This window comes from Danio aesculapii, chromosome 16, assembly GCF_903798145.1.
Source record: "Danio aesculapii chromosome 16, fDanAes4.1, whole genome shotgun sequence".
Classification (NCBI taxonomy): Eukaryota; Metazoa; Chordata; class Actinopteri; order Cypriniformes; family Danionidae; genus Danio; species Danio aesculapii.
In genome coordinates, this window is record NC_079450.1 from 41,981,518 (window position 1) to 42,002,878 (window position 21,361).

Genomic DNA, 21,361 nt, shown 5'->3' on the forward strand with positions numbered 1-21,361 from the left:
TCTCTACAGTGACGTCAGCAGAGCTAAGCACACTATCGTGGAAATTGTGCATGCATGAAATATTACACATTATGACAAGTTTTGCTTGCTACACAATTGAAAACGTGCTAGATATAATATCGTTTTCAACAGGTTTTTATGTTTGGAGCTGTAGTATTATAAAGTACTTTAAAGATTTCTCACTGGTGAATGACATGATCTAGTGTTATAAGGTTGTCTATGGACATTTTTAATCCTCTCTTGGTTCAGTTGCACCTTTAAGATCTGGTTTCTTTAACAAAAAACAAAAAAAAAACAGTAATCTTCACTGCCTTGTTGAGACATGATATAAAGTGGGTCTCTGATCGTACAAGAAGCATTGAATTAAATTCCATTGTTCCGCACTATGTCTTTAAAGCAGTGGCGGATTTAGGCATAGGCAATATGGGCAATCGGCCAGGGCTGCATGAATCTCATGCAGAATCAGAAAGTCATTAAGTATGGGATAATGTACATCCAGCTATCATTCTCAATGAATAAAGCGTGACAGGCTTATTAGCAGTTGTATAAAACTAAAGGACTTTATTCTGCAAAAAAAAAAAAAAAAAAAACTGGTGGATGCTACATTATTCCACTTACTACACATTTATTTGCCACAAAACTAAAGAATTAGACAAAAAACCATCAATCAGAGCTGTAATCATTTACTAGCTCATTAATTAATACTTTTTATTATACAATTGCAAGATGGCACCAGCCAGTCAAAAACAGAAGAGTGACAGATAAGCAAATATGTATATAAATATATTGACTAATGGTCAAGATGACTTGTAGTACCCAGATAATCCTGTGTTATTAGTTTCAGTGGTTGTTATCTGGAATTATTACACGGCTGTCTGGAATACACAATTCTAATTGGCCAGTAGCAACATTCCAAGGTATGTTATCCCAAGATAACAACCGCTAAATAATGCAGCCTCATCTGGGAACTTCAAATCACCCTCACCATAAGTCGATACTTTCAAATCCATATACTTTCATTCATTAATATGTATCTGCTTGTTTGTTATGCCACGTTTTTTGACTGCTGATGCCATTTTGTGAATTAATAATACGTATATCAGTCTATGCTTTATTTAGCCAGTTTCATTTCTGTCATCTTTTGGCATTTTTGATCTTGAGACGGAATAATGCACAAGTTAGTGTATAGACCATTTTAATGTGGTCATGTCACTGGCCCATGATCATTTCCTGCTTGTTATCAAACTATTTCATAACTGTAACAAGATGCAACTCAATCATAACTTAATGTTAAAACAGATATCATAACATTTTTTCATCAATATGTGGCTCTTTTAGATTCTTGGAAGCTATAGAAATAAAAAATGTAAAACAGGAAATATATTGTGACCATTGTTTATGTTTACATCCCTCAAAACGGTCTATACTCCTTTAGCTGTTTTAGTTTCTGTCAGTTTTTTTTATTTAACTAAAGGCATAATAAATTATTACGGCTCAGAACAATGTTTTGTGTCTAATTTCTGTCTTGTTGCAAGTAGTCATGTAATGAGCAGTATAAAGTACATCCAGGATGGTTATTTTTGCAGAATAAAGCCCTTCAGTCTTATTGAGCTTATTCTTCAATGGAAGAATAATCAATTTTGCGATTGTTTTAGAACTTCCAATTCAGTTGCCTTTGAGAGAAATGACTAGGTGTAATAAACAGCTGAAATTGGTCAAACTACTTGCTCTACAAACAAGTGTTTGCATGTCTATACAGGCAAAGTAGAATAATATAAGAAAGTATCTGTTTGCAACATCAAGCAGTAAAACAAGCTGTTTTTAACGTCTAAAAATGAATAGAAGTTAATGAGACTGGAAGTCTCGAGCCAAAATGATTCAAATGGTTGCGCCCTCTCGTACAAGGAGAATAAGGTGAATACAACAGCCCCCCTAATCACATCAGGCTGCCAATAAGCATGTCAGGCTTTATTCTGCGATAACAACACCCTGGATGTACTTTATCCCTAAAATAACATACCCTGGAATGTTGTGACTGACCAATCAGAATAAAATTTTTTTACTTATGTCATTGCAATAGCCTAGTGGTTAGCATGCTGACATATGGTGCACTAGCACTCAGGGTGTCCCGATTTCGAATCCCGGCTCAAGGACATTTCCCGACCCTATCCCCTCTCTTTCTCCCATTTTGCTTCCTGTCTAATTACTGTCCAATCTAATGGCAAAAAGGCCAAAAAAAAATAAAAAATACAAACTAAAATACAATGCTCTATTAATATTCTGCAAATAAACAAGTAGTGAGAATTGGTCCCCCAAAAGTGTTTTTTAAAATAAAAACCTTATCACAGAGGTTATTAGTCAGAAAGTTAAGGATTGTGATTTTTTTTTTACGTACCGTCTGCTCTCCTGATATCTCTGGAGGAACTGCAACAGCACATGTGAGCTGTAAAAGAATAAACATTTACAAATAAAGTAAAATCCTATTAATCTCTGAAACCTGAAGTGTATCCCTTCCTCTTTGTGTTTAAAGTAAATACTTCAAAACAAAAAAATAAAATGCAGATAATGCCAATTACCGAATTAACCTACAATAGGGCAGGTAAAATAAAAAAAAAAACATATTATTTAAACTTGTCTTTAAACCAGTAACTGCATTAGAGCTAGAATAAATATTATTGAATTCATAATAAGAAAAAAATGTTGCCCTGGAAATTAACTGAAATAATTAAAGAACGAGTGGGATTAAAACTAAAAACGTTGAATAAAATATATATTTAATTATATATTTTATAAAATATTTATTTATAAACAAATAAATTGCAGCTACAAATCCTATGAACATGTATAATAATAAAAAATAATAACATATATATTTTTAATAATCTGAAATTATAAAAGATCATTAAAAATAACAACAACAACAAAACAATAGCACAGAATGATCGTTTAACAAACCACACCTTGGCTGTAGCATCTCTCTGGTCCAGCAGTCTTAGTTGGATGAGAATAGGAACGTCTTTGGGCTCAGGAAGAGGCTCAAAGTTCTGCTCCACACAAACAATTTAACAATGATTCATAAACAACTTATGAATCTGTCAATCCTCTAAGCATTTTAGTTAAACAGTATGACAGAGAGTACATACATCATAAAAATTGTTTATCTAGTAATTAGACTAAGACAATGAGGGCAGTTTACAGAGAAAATATAGCACACCTGTTGATATACAGGGAATGGACAATGAAACTGAAACACTGGCCAATTTAGCGTTGGGTGACGTTGAGGTTTCATGGCTAAAATTGACTAGCCTGGTGTGCAATCTTAACTAATTGTACATTCCACCAAAAAGAGCAGAGTGTGAAGGTTTAATTAGCAGACTAATTGCACAGTTTAAACATTGTATCATGTATTAAGCTGATAATACACCAATACACACAGCTGGTGACAGAGTGGTTTCATTAACATGAATGCGAACATGAAAGTTGAACATCTTCCATGACCTGCACAATCACAAGACCTAAATATTATTGAGACATTTTTGGGGTGTTTTAGAGGCGTGTCAGAAGACGTTTTCCTCCGCCAGCATCACAAAGTGACCTGGCCATTATTCTGCCAGAAGAATGGCTCAAAATCCCTCTGACCACTGTGCAGAATTTGTATCTATCATTCTCATGATGAATCGATGCTGTATTGGCCACAAAAGGAGGCCCTACACCATACTAATGATTTAATGTGGTCTAAAACCAGGCATTTTCAGTTTAATTGTCAAACCACTGTATATACTATCTGTAACAATAAGGTGTTTACCTTTATGTTGGTAATAGCAAGAGGCATGCTCCAGCCATAGAGCTGTTTTTTACCCAGTGTACCCCACACATGAGAACGGATTTCCCTGTACAACTCTCTTTTCCTTAATCTGGGCGAAGAAGAATTCCTGACCAAATAAAAAAAAAATTATTATTATTCAATCATGTGACAGAACTAGATCAAGGAAAAACACAAGTAGAAAAGGTTATATTAAATCCCACCACTACAAAACAAGTACAAGTTTGAGGTCAGTAAATAGTTTTTTTGTGTTTGTTTTGTTCAGTTTTTTAAAGCAAATGCAGATTAATCTATACCTCAAGCATGGATTTAATTGCCCTATAAACAAATCCAGAAAGAAATATAAAAATGTCAAAAATATGAAACATTTTGATCATTGATAGACAATATTTCTTGTGCAACGTCAGCATAATGTAATTATTTTTGAACACTGGCATAATGACACTGAAATTCATTTAGCTCTTATGTTTTTGATCAAATAAATCATAAGACTTTCAAAAACATAAAAAATCTCAGCGACCCCAGTTTGTTATGTGGTTCGATTAAATTACATTTCTTCTCAACCAGTATTTTACTTATACTCAAAATTACATTGAGGCAAAATTTAAATCACATGATGCAACCAACATGCAGAAAGAAAGGCACTAAAAACATGAAATTATGTATTAGAAAGGATGTTTCTCAAAATTACATTCAAATTATAAACTTTTCTAATTTATGCATTGCCACAGTTGTGTATTTCTTTAAAATGGAACAGTTTTTCCACACCATTTGAAACCAAAATTTAAAACAAAATTACATTTCTAAGAGCCTGGCACAAATATTTAAATAGTTTTAAAAAAATCAATTTACAAACATTAAATAATAAAACGGGTAACTAGCATTTAACTAGCATATGATCAGTTGATGAGGACTCACTCTGTTTGTGGTGGTTTTGTTGAGAGATGCTTTGGAGACCCTGCTGGAGCTTGTGCAGGAGCTGGTGTTGAAGACATGGTTATTGCTAAAGCTGTGGCTGGACCTAACTGACCCTTCGTCAAACCTAGAAAACGATTAAACCTAAGTGGAAAAAGAGGTTTTGCACAGGAGTTAGTTAATTGTTGATTTTAATGCCATATCAGCATCTAAGGCAATCTTAATATCAAAAACAAACTACAATGACACAAAAGTTACATAACAGAACAAAACAAATGAAATAAGGTTGTAATAGTAAACTCAATTTAACTTTGATTCCAATTTTAATACAAGTTACTAGTTTTACTTGATTGCAGTGCTGCATACGACACTAGCGATCATGATATCCTCATAGATTTAAATTTAATTTAAACTTAAATCGTACAGGTGTCCACAGACAGGCTTTACAATGCTTTAAGTTCTACTTAACTGACCGCTCCAGTTTGTAACCATAAATGGAAAGCTTTCACAAGTCAGGCCAGCACTTTCACTCCATGGGGTGTGGAGGCAAATGTATGTGTGTTTATACACAGTGATTGTATTGTCCATATGTGGAGATATTATATAAGGTATTCTAAACCTTCTGTTTGTCAATATAATATATGACAAGTACATTTGTGGAGTACATTTCTGGAGAAGGAACTGTACTTTTTACTCACTTTTATTTAAAGTTTCAGATACACTTACATACAGTATATTTTATGTTTGTTCATTCATTCATTCATTCATTTTCTTTTCGGCTTAGTTTCTTTATTAATCAGGGGTCGCCACAGCGGAATGAACAAATAACTTATCCAGCATATGTTTTATGCAGCGGATGCCAGGGCCATGCACAGGGGGGTGGCTCGGTGGCTAGAGCCACTGTCCCTTTGCCTTCATTGGCTGAGGTGCCCCTCTTGCTCAATCGACCACCCCCACCACTCCCCGCTCCCCACATTATTTTCAGCATATGACAAATAACAAATAAGCTGCCGTGTCCGTGATTTGATAAGTTTGTGAATCAAATTAAAATACCTGGATGAGATTACTGTGTGTCCTTGTGTTTATTTTGAAGGGCAGATCTAGCAATCCTTAAAATCATTATCAGCAATGCAGCGATTTGCTGGCATCAAGACAGGATTTGCTATATGTGACAGCATTAAAGTTTCTTAATCCTGTGGCATAAGGTATAACTGACCATTTAAAGAGATGTGCACAGTATGCTGTGCGGGGTTGGGCTTCATCAAGCCCCCTGCATATTAGATGTCAAGGTCATCAAATGATTCATCATCCAATTCACCCGGAGTACCCGGAGGAAACCCACACAAACACAGGGAGAATATGCAAACTCCACACAGAAATGCCAACGGGGCCAGCCAGGACTTGAACCAGCGACCTTCTTGCTGTGATGTGACAGAGCTAACCACTGAACCACTTGCCGCCAACTCTAGTACAATTTCCAGGCCAGCCCGTGCCAGTCCTCCTGCACCCTGGCTCTCTGATGTTCTCCGTGAGCAACTAAAAATCCTGAACAGCTCATAACGTACCAAACTCTTCTGTCTTCTTTCTCGGCTGAGGTTACTTCTGCAAAGCAGACATACTTCCGTCAGAAAGTCAACAGTGCCACCAATCCTCGCTTACTTTTTAAAACATTTTCCTCCCTCCTCTATCCTCCACACTCACTACTGATGACTTTGCTACATTCTTTTGCACCAAAACTGCAAAAATCAGTGCTCAATTTGCTGCACCTACAACAAACACGCAAGATACACCACCAACACCACACACACTCAGCTCTTTTTCCCAGCTCTCTGAGTCTGAGGTGTCCAATCTCGTGCTATCTAGCCATGCAACCACCTGTACGCTTGATCCCATTCCCTCTCATCTCTTGCAAGGCATTTCTCCTGCAGTCATACCAACACTGACTCACATAATTAACACATCTCTTGACTCTGGTCTATTCCCTACTTCATTTAAGCAGGCTAGGGTAACCCCACTGCTAAAGAAACCCAACCTGGATCAAATGCTACTTGAAAACTACCGACCGGTATCACTGCTTCCATTCATGGCCAAGATTTTGGAGAAAGTAGTGTTCAATCAAGTCCTGGACTTTCTTACTCAAAACAACCTCATGGACAACAAGCAATCTGGCTTTAAGAAAGGCCACTCAACTGAGACTGCCCTGCTCTCGGTCGTGGAGGATCTCAGACTGGCTAAAGCAGACTCTAAATCATCTGTCCTCATCTTGCTGGATTTATCAGCTGCTTTTGACACTGTAAACCACCAGATCCTGCTATCTACGCTTGAGTCACTGGGCGTCGCAGGCACTGTTATTCAATGGTTCAGTTCTTACCTCTCGGACAGGTCATTCAGGGTGTCTTGGAGGGGAGAGGTGTCCAACCTACAGCATCTAAACACTGGGGTACCTCAGGGCTCTGTTCTTGGGCCACTTCTCTTCTCCATCTACACGACATCTTTAGGAACAGTCATCCAGAAACATGGATTTTCCTACCACTGCTATGCTGATGATACCCAGCTATTCCTCTCTTTTCACCCTGATGATCCCTCGGTTCCAGCTCGCATTGCAGCCTGCCTGTCAGACATTTCACTCTGGATGAAAGATCATCATCTTCAGCTTAACCTCGCAAAAACGGAAATGCTTGAAGTTTCTGCCAACCCGACTCGACACCATAACTTTTCAATCCAGATGGATGGGGCAACCGTTACTGCATCCAAAATGGTAAAAAGCCTTGGAGTAACGATTGAAGACCAACTAAACTTCTCTGACCACATTTCTAGAACTGCTCGATCTTGCAGATTCGCACTCTATAACATCAGAAAGGTCCGACCCTCCCTATCTGAACATACAGCTCAACTCAGTTCAAGCTCTTGTTCTCTCCAAACTGGATTATTGCAACTCTCTACTAGCCGGGCTTCCAGCTAATGCTTTCAAACCTCTTCAGCTGCTTCAGAACGCAGCAGCACGAGTGGTCTTTGATGAATCCAAAAAAGCACATGTCACTCCGCTACTCACCCGTTTGCACTGGCTGCCAGTTGCTGCTCGCATCAAATTCAAAGCTCTGATGTTTGCTTACAAAGCGACCTCTGGCTTTGCTCCTTCGTATCTGCTCCCACTTCTGCAGATTTATGTGCCCTCCAGAAACTTGCGTTCTGTGAATGAACGTCGCCTCGTGGTTCCATCCCTAAGAGGGAAGAAATCACTTTCCCGAACTCTCGCATTCAATCTGCCCAGTTGGTGGAATGAACTCCCTAACTGCATCAGAACGGCAGAGTCACTTGCTGTCTTCAAGAAACGACTAAAAACTCAACTGTTTAGTCTCCACTTTCCTTCCTAATCTTAACTGCCTCTCTGGCTATACCACTAACTGTACTCTCTCTCAAAAAAAAAATAATAATAATTGTCTATAGCACTTATTCACTGCTGCTCTTATAGATGTGTAAATTGCTTCCTTGTCCTCATTTGTAAGTCGCTTTGGATAAAAGCGTCTGCTAAATGACTAAATGTAAATGTAAACTTTTATAATTATTTCTTCGTAAATAAATCACTCAATGAGAATATTGGCCATGCATTTTATCATACATTCTCAACAATAGAAATACAAAAGCTGGGGCAGTACCTTTTTCAAGTATGCATTTGTACCTAAAAGGTTCATTATTTTAAAGGTATATATTATTACCCAAAGTGTGCATATTAGTCCCTAAAGAGTACCAAAATTGTACCTGTTAACAATTCCTGGGCTCTATACTATGAACAAACTCAGGATTACAGGATTATTTCGAGTTGACCAAACCACAACCATTGTGTTGGCACCATGACGCTGACCATCAACTTAAACTCAAAATAGTTCATGAAAGAGGACAGCTAAAAGAAAACAGTTTGAGGAATAATATGTACTGTATACGTACTGTATACAGAGACTTAAATTAACAAGAGACTTAAATTAAGATTTTCTAGACAAGCAAAGAAATATTGTCTTGTTTTTGCATACCCCATTGGCAGATTATTTTGCTTGTTTTAAGTAAAAACTCAGTTTTGGCATAATGTTTCTTAAAACAAAGAGAGTATTTTTTGCTTGTCTAAATATGTTTTTTGGTTTAAGAATTTTTATATATTTGGATTAGAAAAATTACATAAAAAATTTAAGTAAGAAAAGCATTTTTTCATTTTTTGCAGTGACCTTTAATGTGGAATAAGAGAAACTGGGGAATGTCTCTATTGCATCACAGCTGTGTCACTTTGCTCACAGCTAATTGGTGAAATCTTGGTTTGTGATCTCTAATCCAGAACATAACCTGCCTTGACTAGCCATGCAGCAGTAAATACTATGGTGACAAAGAGTGATTGAAGCCATTTGACCCTAAGCTTGATTGGTGTAAACAAAACTGAAACTCCAAAATTCATAGAAGTCAATAATCAAATCTAGCTATCTGAACAAACCACATAGGAAAAATGGACCAAATGTTTCAAATATATTATTTTTAAAAGCTGCCCTATTAAGAAAATCTGGGTTTATCTAGGCATAATTGAATAATAAGAGATCAGTATATGGAAATGCCCATACCATGAGACTCGGACACCACTGTTTCCTCGTTCTCATGTAAATTCCAAGAGTGTAAATCCCCGGTGGACAAACAGCCAATCAAAACACAAAGCAGACTGTATCTCATAGGTCATGCCCTCATCATTTGCTTGTACTTTAGGTTATTCATCTGGACCTAATGAGCATCCGCGTCACCAGAAGAACACAGACTTATATGTCGCTCTATAATTAATATGCATTCCTAAGGCTGCGTTTGAAAAGCCACAACAGTTCCTAGTAAGACAAACATCAACATTTTCTTCCCATAGTTATACATTTAAGTTTAAATGAACTAACTATGTATGTGGGACCTTCACGGGTCTCGTGAACAAATACGTTGACATTACTCTGATGGGTTCATATTGAAGAACTCTCTATTTAGTCAAAATAAACCTCCAACTATTAAGTTAAAAATATTTAATTAGGCATCTACTTCCTTTGCGTGTTCAGCATACATCATGCTATGTTTGAGTGTGCCTGTCTGTATGTCTGTGAGAGATGCATTTTAGTGCGGAACTCATTAATATTCACGATTGATGCAAATATAGTCAATTATGGACCTTCTGATTGTATGGGGTATTTTAGAAAGTAATAAATGAGCATATAAAACTATTTCTAAAGATTTTTGGATTTACTTACGCCATATACCTACTATCTAGATATCAGAGAATAATTTAACTTATTGAACCAATGCAGTACGTGGCACCTTTAAATAATTTAATCTCTCTCTGCCTTTTTCTCTCTTTTTTTGATATAGTACTTTTATCCTTTTAAACTTAAGTACAATTTAAAGTACGTTTACTCAAGTTTATTTTTTTATTTTTAATCATTATCCTCACCTGCTCCAGACACTACCCTTCCCTTCCACAGGGGGATGCTCTTCTTTTGAAACTCTAGAGGAGAACAAAACAAACAAATTAATATATACAGTTCATTTGACATGTTCTTAGTACAAATAGAGTATTCATTGATTTTAATATTACACTGCTTAGGATGAATCTTACACTCAGCGTATGATTCTCACTGACAAATGAACAATTTAGTTAAAAAATTAACAGGAGGTACAGTAGTTAAACAAACTTCAGTGTTTGAGAGCGTCGCACAGCCTCCTGCAATTCAATCAGTCGCTCTTTATATTGATTTTTCTCCATAACAACTCGAGCCATTTCAGAACGAGAGAATCGGCGGAGGGAGGTCGGTGAAGAGGCCTGGAAAGAACAACAAAGAATGAGCACAAAAGGATTGTTATAGCACTGTTGTAAGGTAGTAGAAGTAGAGTTTCCATTATAGTGATATTTCTGAAAATGTGAACATTACTAAAAACATGCAATACTGCTAAAATCTTTTGACTTACATCAGGGTTTTCTAATTGAACCATTTCCAGTTCTTTTCGTAACCTGTTGTAAAAAAAAATTATTTTGATTACGAAAACAACTCTGGATTATGCTTTACTGAAGGATGCCCTTCCTGGTGCAACCCAGTACTGAAAGTCCAAACCTCAGTGCTGGAAAACACACACTCATATTCACACACTACAGCTAATTTAGTTTATTCAATTCATCTCAATCACTATTTCTGCAATGTAAGAGAAACCGGAGAACCAGCAAGAAACCAATGCAGACACAGGAAGAACATGCAAACTCTGCACATAAACATAAGAGATGGAGGAAGATCAAACATATTTCATTGTCACATAAACTTTTGTGTGGAGTTTGCATGTTCTCCCCTTGTTCGCATGGGTTTAATCCGGGTGCTAACATTTGCTGCTAACAGTGACGAGCCAGGCCTCTTAATGTTACCAAGCACCCGTCATGAGCCCAACACACGAATGAGCAGGTAGGATTGGCATTAAGTGAATATAAGTATTTGAATAATTAATATTAATAAACATTACACCTGCTCAATGAAAAATGCTCTGAGACAAATGAAGAAATCAGATGATTCACTACACTTATAAATCTGACTTAGCTTGATCAGAAAGCTAAAAAGGAGGAAATGAGGAAGTCATTATTAGAAAGTAATAATCTTTTAAGCCTACTGTACTGTGGTCAGAAAAGTCTTGCAGATAACAGTGCAATACTTGTTTTATTCTTTGTTTTTGTTTAAGGACTGCATATCTGTAAATAATTTTGTGCAGAATTTATATTCAGATATTGCAGAAAACGACATTGTGATGTTTTAAAGAATAGTGTTGGAAATTTACCCTTCAATGATCTCATATTTATGAAAAATATTTTGAAGTTATAAAGCAGCTTTTTCCTTGAAAAAAAACACGATAGAGTCAGTAGAAAGTTCAATACAGTTTCTTTACATACATTATATTTGTATTTATTGGATATTTATGAGCGCTAATTCTTACAGAAAAAAAATTCTAATACTATTAAACATTACATTGCATTAACTGTTCAAAAAAATCTTCACTATGAAGCAACACCTAAGCTACTGTATTTGCACTGAATTGGAAATGATGTTATTTTAATATATTCAGTCGTGAACTAAAGTGGGCAGGTCTAAGGCTTGAAACTCCAGGGTTGAAAAGGAGTCCCTCTCCGGCCCTGCTTCTTCGTAACCTTGCTGGAATGCTGATTAACTGATCAGAATGGAGAAGAACCAGCAAAACATTGCATAAGCCACAAACAAAGAAACTAATGTTAGTGCAATTTTAGATATCAGATATGCTAGTTTTATAATTGCCTTTGTTGAAACAAGGGGATTCAGTTTCCTTTGATGATTGGTTTTAGGTTATTGATGTTGAAATGCAATTCTGTCACTCTTCTCTTGCCTTTCTGGCTTCATGGGGCCTTCGCGGCCCAGTTCTCTTTAGAACGGGAATTGTTGCGTTATGGACAAATTTTTTCAGCAATTAAAAAGATTCCGGTAGGATGTAAATTGCCGCTGTTGAAACACTGTGTCATTTAGACAACAGGAGTTTATGGTGTTGAAACACAGACATTAAGAGCTTAATCTTTCGTTTAGGTTTACGATCGATGGATTCGATTGTGTAATCTTCGTCACAACTTTAACAATGTTTCAATTGTAATAGAGAAGGGCATTTGACTACAGCATGTCCGGAGAAAGTAAAAGAAAAAGAGGCAGACTTGATTGAGACTCAAAACAACAATGTTTTGGTTGCAGAAAACAATGTAAATGAAAACAAACAAGAGATGAATGCTGCACAACCTAATGCAACAGAGGGGAACAATGAAATTAAGGAAAAAAAGAGTAGGCTTAAAAGAGGTTGAAGATATTGTTCTGGAACAAGAAATACTAAACCTAATCTCAAATTGCTAAATACTAAGCATAAAGCAATAAAAAGTCATATCAAAGAATAATTGTACATCAAAGAAACAACTAATATGGGTATTTGCAGTGAGACGGAATATTCATCAGAATCTGATAGTGAAAAAGAAATCTCTACACAAGCAATGCTGAATTTAGGAGGACAAGAAGTATGACTTGGACAAACTCCTTAGGTTTCTACAAGTAACAAAGGGAAAAAAAATGTGGTAGTAGAAGATTTCTTTCCAAATCTAGCTAATTTTAATAAATCTGCAAGAGACATGATAAAAATTGTGGATGACTTGAAGTGTTGAGACTGAAGTATATTGTCTCAAGAAATCAGTTCAAAAGACGAAAGCACAAATGAAAAGATGATTTGGAAGGATCACAATAACAAGCGAAGTTATGTAGAGAGTTTTGTCTAGCCAGCCTTTGCCGTGAAGCTCTAAATTGAGCTCAAGTACATTCTGTTTCCACTGATCATTCTTGAGATGTTTCAGCAGCTTAACTGGAGTTCGCCTGTGGTAAATTCAGTTGATTGGACATGATTTGAAAAGGCATACACCCGTCTATATAAGGTCCCAGGGTTGACAGTGCATGTCAAAGCACAAATCAAGCATGAAATCAAAGGAATTGTCTGTAGACCTCTGAGACAGGATTGTCTTGAGGCACAAGGCTAGGGAAGGTTCCAGAAAAACTTCTGCTGCTCTGAAAGTTCCAATGAGCTCAGTAGCCTCCATCATCCATAAGTGGAAGATGTTTGGAACCACCAGGACTCTTCCTAGAGCTGGCCGGCCATCTAAGCTGAGTGATCTGGGGACAAGGGCCTTAGTCAGGGAGATGATCAATAACCCAATGGTCACTCTGTCAGAGCTCCAGCAATCAGGCCTGTATGTTAAAGTGACCTCAGACTGGGGCGACGGTTCATCTTTCAGCAGGACAATGACCCAAAGCACACCGCCAAAATATCAATGGAGTGGCTTCACAACAACTCTGTGAATGTTCTTGAGTGGCCAAGCCAGAGCCCAGACCTATATCTTCTGGAGAGATCTAAAAATGGCTGAACACCGTCGCTTTCCATCCAACCTGATAGAGCTTGAGAGGTACTGCAAAGAGGAATGTAAAATCCCAAAGACAAGTGTGCCAAGCTTGTGGCATCATATTCAAAAAGAGTTGAGGCTGTAGTTGCCGCCAAAGGTGCATCAACAATGTATTGAGCAAAGGCTGTGAATCCTTAAGTACATGTGATTTTTCAGGTTTTTTATTTTTAATCAATTTGCAACAATTTCAAAAAATCTTTTTTCACAATGTCATTATGGGGTATTGCGTGTATAATTTTGAGAAAATAAATGAATTTAACCCATTTCGGAATAAGGCTGTAACATAAAACAAATGTGGAAAAGTGAAGCGCTATGAATACTTTCGTATGCACTGTATATTATTGTATTTTATATTATTGTTTTATTTATATTTGCACTGACACTTCAAAAAAAGATCAACCATTCATGTTTCATGTTTTGAATGAAATTGGTTCTGTTATCTGTTAATAAATCTGTGAATTACCTCCACAAATATATGCGTACATGCATAATTCAAGCCAAATTGTTTTGTAAGCTCATAATTACTAATAAAAATGTGAATGAAAACAAAAAGGTTTTTAAATGTCTATAATTTCATATTGCTCATCATCATTAATTAAAATAAACTTTCTGGTGTGAAGCCGATCCACACCAAGAATAAAAAGCAACTTTGTAAAAATTGTAATCCCCGTTTTAGAACAAAAAAATTGATATACAGTTGAAGTCAAAACGGAGGGAAGTTTTTTTTCAACACATTTCTAAACATAATAATTTTAATAACTCATTTCTAATAACTGATTTATTTTATCTTTGCCATGATGACAGAAAATAATATATAACTAGATATTTTACAAGATACTTCTATACAGCTTAAAGTGACATTTAAAGGCTTAACTAGGTTAATTAGGTTAACTAGGCAGGTTAGGGTAATTAGGCAAGTTATTGTATAATGATGGTTTGTTCTGAAGACTATCGAAAAATATATAGCTTAAAGGGGCCAGAAAATGCTTTTTGACCTGAAAATGGCTTTTAAAAAATATATATATAAACTGCTTTTATTCTAGCCTAAATAAAACAAATAAGATTTTCTTCAGAAGAAAAATATATTTTCAGACATATTTCCTTGCTTTGTTAATCATGATTTGGGAAATATTTAAAAAATAAAAAAAATTCAAAGAGGGGCTAATAATTCTGACTTAAACTACAAGTGTGAAAGCAACCCAAGTGTCTGGTAAACTGCTGAAACAGTGTGGATAAACAATGAGTTTTACATTAAAATCAAAAATACCTTTTGCTTTCCGCCTCCATTTCCCTAGTTTTTCCTTCAAATCGTGTGATTGTTTCACGGCAAGAAAGAAGTTCCAAATTCAGGGCTGATCTCTCATTGGTCAGCTCCTCAACACGGGATATAAGGGCCTTACGAGCAGCATCCACCATTTCACTAACATGGAGACAAATGCAAAGGCACAGAGACATTAAAAATACATGGTAAAGGACAGATACAAATTTTGGGTTGTTCATGAGTCCAGCTCAAGTTTGAACAAAAACACTAATGTATAAATAAACTGCAATTGATCTTACTGGCTGCATTTTAGTTCCTCATACTGAGAAAGAATCTGCTCAAACTGGTCTGAGCTATCTGCAAATAAAACAAAACCACAAAGATTTAACCACACAACGTTCTTAGTTTAGCGCACAAGTTCTTAGTTACTGCACACACTAAGCTAATGTGTGAAGGTCTACTTAATAATGAGATTTATCCGAATTATGTAAGGCATAATGTACTGTCGGGTTTTGCTATAAAGACCAGCTGACTAAACATAGTAATAATTATTTCCAGGGTATACGAAATAAAAATACTTACATCAAAAGACTTGAGTTAAAATTAAACTACACATTTGAAAATTGGTCATCAGGGCAACAGTCAAATACAACATTTAGTTTAACAAAATACTTCATTTTCAATGCCATATTTAACTAAATCCGTTACACCAGAGAGCTCTGTAATAGCAGGATTTAGTATCCGAAAAAAGGGTTCCCATTCGTTAAAACAAGCTTATGCTAATAACTAACGCTGAACGCAAATTTGTTACAGAACTTTATAATCGCTGATAATCAACTATTTCAAGAAGCAATTATTCAGATGTATTTCTCTGTTTTAGTACATACAGTTGAAGACAATTATTAGCCCTTCTGTAAAAATTATTCTTTTTTAAAATATTTTCAGAATGATACTTAACTGTCGAAATTATAAGAAAAGATTTCACATTTCCTACTTTATAGAATTATTTCTTTTAGTATGGCTGGAATAAAAAAATAAATATAGAACAAACCACTGTTGTCCAGTGATTTCCATAATTTACGTAGTTAAGCCTATAAATTGCACTTTATACTCAATAATAGTATTTTTAAAAAGTAAAATATTACATACTTTCATCATGGCGAAGACTAAAGAAATTAATTCTTAGAAACAAGCTGTTAAAATTGTTGTTTGATATTCTCTCTTAAACACCTATTGGACTAGTAATAATAATAATAATTGACCGTATTACGTTAACTTATGTAGTTGTATAAATATTGCGAATAGTATCTTATTATACAGTACATACGGAAAGCATTTATAGCGCTTCACTTTTTCCACATTTTTTATGCTACAACCTTATTTCAAAATGGAATAAATTAATTTATTTCTTTAAAATTCTAAACACAATACCCTGTAATAACAATGTGAAAAATGATTTTCTTTAATTGTTGCAAATTGATTAAAAATAAAAAAACTGAAAAATGTACATAAGTATTCACAGCCTTTGCTCAATACTTTGTTAATGCACCTTTGGCAGCAAGTACAGCCTCAAGTCTTTTTGAATATGATGCCACAAGCTTGGCACACCTTTCTTTGGGAATTTTTGCCCAATCCTCTTTGCAGTCCCTCTCAACCTCTATCAGGTTGGATGGGAAGCGACAATGTACAGCCATTTACAGATCTCTCTAGAAATGCTCAATAGGATTTAGGTCTGGGCTCTGGCTGGGCCACTCAAAGACATTCACAGAGTTGTTCTGAAGCCACTCCATTAATATTTTGGCCGTGTGCTTTGGGTCATTGTCCTGCTGAAAGATGAACCGTCGCCCCAGTCTGATGTCAAGAGCACTCTGAAGCAGGTTTTCATTCAGGATGTCTCTGTACATTACTGCATTCATCTTTCCCTCTATCCTGACTAGTCTTCCAGTTACTGCTGCTGAAAAACATCTTCACTGTAGGGATGGTATTAGCCTGGTGATAAGCGGTGCCTGGTTTTCTCCAAAAGTAACACCTGGCATTCACTTCAAAGAGTTAAATTTTAGTCTCATCAGACCAGAGAATTTTGTTTCTTATGGTCTAAGAGTCCTTCAGATGTCTTTTGGCAAACTCCAGGCAGGGAGTGGCTTCCGTCTGGCCACTCTACTGTACAGGCCTGATTGGTGGATTGCTGCACATATGCTTGTCCCTCTGTAAGGTTCTCCTCTTTCCACAGAAGAATGCTGGAGCTCAGATAGAGTGACCATTTATTGATTACCTCCCTGACTAAGGCTTCCCTCGATCACTCAGCTTAGATGGCCGGCCAGCTCTAGAAAGAGTCCTGGTGGTTCCAAACATCTTCCACTTTCGGATGATGGAGGCCACTGTACTCATTGGAACCTTTAGAGCAGCAGACATTTCTGTAACCTTCCCCAGCCTTGTGCCTCGAGAAAATCCTGTCTGGGAGGTCTACAGACAATTCTTTTGTCTTCATGCTTGGTTTGTGCTTTGACATGCACCGACAACCCTGGGACCTTATATAGACAGGTGTATGCCTTTTCAAATCATGTCCAATCAACTGAATTTACCACAGGTGAACTCCAATTAAGCTGCTGAAACATCTCAAGAATGATCAGTTTAGATCATTTAGAGCTTCACGGCATAGGCTGTGAATACTTATGTACATGTGACTTTTTAGGTTTTTTATTTTTAATTAATTTGCAACAATTTCAAAAAATATTTTTTCACATTGTCATTATGGGGTATTGTGTGAAGAAGGATGAGGAAATAAATGAATTTAATCAATTTTAGAATAAGACTGTAACATAAAAAATTTATGTATGTTGTTATGTTGCTATGAATACTTTCCGGATGCACTGTACATAGTTACCAAACAAAGATAACCAATTTCTTTGATGCTACAGCCTAAAGTAACAAAGCTTAATTTGAAACATTTTTGTTTGGGGTTTAATTAGGTTTTCATGACTATTACTTTATTACACACAGGTATGTGCAGATTAAACACATGATCATGCATGTACCTCTGACACTGGCCCCCTTGTCAACATTTTCCACATAGTCCCTGCTGAGTTCAGACAACTCTGAAAACACAGAGTCTGTATTCCTTAACTGCCACTCCAAACAATTGGAGTCATTTTCCATGGTTTTCCCTTTAGTTTTTTCTCCAACTTTCAGCTTCTGGTCTCCATCTTCCTCGTTTGTATCTTCCGGGTCTTGTTTAATCTCATCAAACAAACTGGAGTTTATTTCAGAAGTCACTGTCTTCGAGCAAACAGGGGTACTGGACAGTAAAGACAAATGAGCAGATCATATGAGAATGTTGGGGTATATAGAAAATGCAATTAAATATTAAATTTGAACTGTACTTATAATACTATATGTATTTAATTTCTTCTATGCCATGGAGACAAATGACAATAAGTCATCATGACAATAAAAACACTCCTACTCACTTCCTAAAATCAGTAAGACAAAAATATAAGTGTGTGAGTACAAAAAGAAGAAAAAAATACAATTTATCACTTGTAAATTCCTAAAGCACCTTTACAGTATGAAAAACAGCTAGACTGGCAAATTGACAAAAATATTCAGTATGTTTTTTTTAAATGTTGATTAAACAGGTCTCGTGTTTTAAAAGGGTACATTTATTTGATTTATCTAAATTCATTTAAAAAGTAATATGATGCAATGACATTGCATTGTAATATAACCATTTCTCAATCTTCAAATATTTTCAAAAATAATTTATTCATATGAAAACATTCCTGTCAAAAATCATTATAATCAATGCTGAACCTGGTTCTTAATATTTCTTTTGAAAATTTGGATACTTTATATAGAACAGTTTATATAAATAAAGTGTATATAATGTGTATAAAGTGTAAAAAAAAAAAAAAAAAACATAATTTGAAAGTATACAGTACAATACTGTTTCTTCGTTTACTGTACCTTGTTTCAACAAATCTCTTCATATGGGCCAACTCAGGGGTGGAGGTTATTATTTGGCTGATAAAATACTCCTTATTATAATGATTAACCTCAGCATCAGTCACTTTGTTGTCCTTGATAATAGTAGTAGATGTAGTGGAGTCATTGACACTGCCAGCTTCAGGACAATGCTGCAGAAAGATGGGGAAAAGACTTATATTTTGTGATAAGTTTGTGATCTTTTTATTTTATGAATTAAAGAGAAATGTTTGAAAAGGGTGTATTCGAAATCAGTTCACCTCTTCAGTGCTGGAGATTTCAGTTTGATCTTGGTTAGAAACTGCTTCTGAATATTTGCTGTGCACATGATACCTGCAAACAAACAGAGTTTCCTACGGACACATGGCATAACTTTGATTTTTTTTCCCCAAATTAAATTGTATTTTTGGATGAAATGAAGGTGAGAATTATGTACCACAATGTGAGATTCCATTATGCCTTAAAGGGATAGTTTGAAAATGAAAATGTACTTACTATTTACACAAACTCAAGTGGTTATAAACCTTTATGAGTTTCTTTCTTCTGTTAAATACTAAAGAAGACTTTTTGAAGAAAGCTGAAAACCTGTAACCTTTGGTATCAATTAAAAAAAAAAAAACACTTGAGAAATTAGTGGGTACAGGGTACAGTGCGTGTTTGTATTTTCCACAAAGGTGCAGTATGTAAAATTGACACCCAGTGGTTAATCTAGGTATTGCTGTTCAATACTAAAACACTCTTTCATCTGACCCCTTCTCAGACGACTCCACGCAAATGCAGGTTGACAGATTGAGGCCACCAACAAAAGCAAGTGTGCCTGACTATCTAGTCTACGCCATAACTACTCACGATGATGCAATAAAAGGAATCTCTTCTGTTAAAAGAAGTTTATGTAATAACCATCACCTGAAATTTCTATTTTAGAAATGGTTTCTAGGCTTATTTCTCATGACTAAACAACAGCATAAAATGGACAATGATCACCTCGGGTACTGATTATGTGCTTTATTCAGTTTTAAATGCTAACAATGCGAGTTTAAAAACCCTTTTATATGACATGTATTGCCATAATGAAAGCAGCAGCACAGTGTAAACCAGGGTAATTCAATTAGTTTGTCATGGGGGCCAGTTCATGAAAAGCATCCCAAATGAGGGGCCGGAAAGATATGATTTGCAATATAAGTGATGACACAACAGCATATAACAGCCCATATGTTGTATTTTTGCTCTTTAAGACATCCGCGTTGTATTTTTCTACATTAAAATATTAATATATTGTTTTTGAGACTACATGATATCAGTGCATCGTACAATAGGCCTTTTTTTTTTACAAACATTCAAATGTATTTTTTTAAAGCACAACAAAAGCAGTGCATTGCTTAAGTAGACTTCTTCTATATTCAGACACATTTATACTGCATAACAATTATGGATGCAACAATTATAGATTTTGGTTGTACGATTATATTCTGAAGAATAAGCATGCTTTCATGGTTATCACGTCTAATGTAAATTTAAGCTTTATATTAAGTAAGTATTAAAATGAACTGTTGTTATCTGCGTTCATACATGCATAATCATTTTAATAATTTGTAATAATTCGTCCAACATATCTTTTGTTTAGATTGCACTGAAAGCCATGCACAACTCTCACCTCTACGGCGTGAGATGTTTTTTACTTGGTGCACTTGGAGGCGCAAGCACATCGTTCCATTTGCGCATGCATATTGGCATATATTCTAATATTGGAAATAACAAACTTGCGCGTAGAAAAGACGTGCTATGTGAATAGCCTGCTGCTATAGTTAATACAGTGTGCATGTGTATTAGACTTGGTGTATAAGCTCGGAACTTTAAACTAGCGCACAGGTGGCATATCTTTGTTTAGTTGCAGCAGTTTCGTTCAGTGCAACAAAAACGCGGCGTTGAGCCTTTACAATCAAGTATCCAAATGTTTTCGAGCCTTCAACTGCAGCTCGTGCTGTATTGAACAGACGCACATCACTTTATAACTATAACATCCGTTTTACGACTAAACTAAATGTATTTTTGAAGTCTTGGTCATTTTGTATAATGTATTAATTACATTCTAAACCATTTCATTGGAGTGCAGTGTACTCTCTTTTTAAATTATGGCTCTGGTATTTAAATGTTTCTGATGTGTCATGGTGTTTGTTGTTAGGACATGGTGTTACAGTGTAACCTGCTCAGCTAATGTTTATATTTATAATATTTATATTATTTGCCTATTAAAAACCACTTTGTGTGGATTTTTATAATTCTGAATCTGTGTCTCATTTTAAAGGGTGCTGCTGTCATTTAGAAGTCGCATTTTTCGGCCATGCCCACACACGCCTTCAAGACTAAAATGAAATACACTGTT

The 21,361-nt window shown here is 35.8% G+C and overlaps 1 protein-coding gene across 1 annotated transcript in view; it reads right to left on the minus strand.

Annotated features, from left to right (window-relative positions):
- si:dkey-17m8.1 (C-Jun-amino-terminal kinase-interacting protein 4) overlaps positions 1 to 21,361 on the minus strand; it is a 39,080-nt gene that overhangs the window by 14,347 nt on the left and 3,372 nt on the right. The window contains exons 7-18 of the mRNA XM_056474769.1: positions 19,239 to 19,311; positions 18,961 to 19,130; positions 18,033 to 18,292; positions 15,297 to 15,354; positions 15,004 to 15,156; positions 10,712 to 10,754; positions 10,438 to 10,565; positions 10,197 to 10,250; positions 4,742 to 4,882; positions 3,806 to 3,932; positions 2,961 to 3,044; positions 2,396 to 2,443 (exon numbers count right to left, since the gene is read on the minus strand). Of these exons, the coding sequence (XP_056330744.1) occupies positions 2,396 to 2,443; positions 2,961 to 3,044; positions 3,806 to 3,932; positions 4,742 to 4,882; positions 10,197 to 10,250; positions 10,438 to 10,565; positions 10,712 to 10,754; positions 15,004 to 15,156; positions 15,297 to 15,354; positions 18,033 to 18,292; positions 18,961 to 19,130; positions 19,239 to 19,311 (1,339 nt within the window). The remainder of the gene's footprint in view (positions 1 to 2,395; positions 2,444 to 2,960; positions 3,045 to 3,805; positions 3,933 to 4,741; positions 4,883 to 10,196; positions 10,251 to 10,437; positions 10,566 to 10,711; positions 10,755 to 15,003; positions 15,157 to 15,296; positions 15,355 to 18,032; positions 18,293 to 18,960; positions 19,131 to 19,238; positions 19,312 to 21,361) is intronic.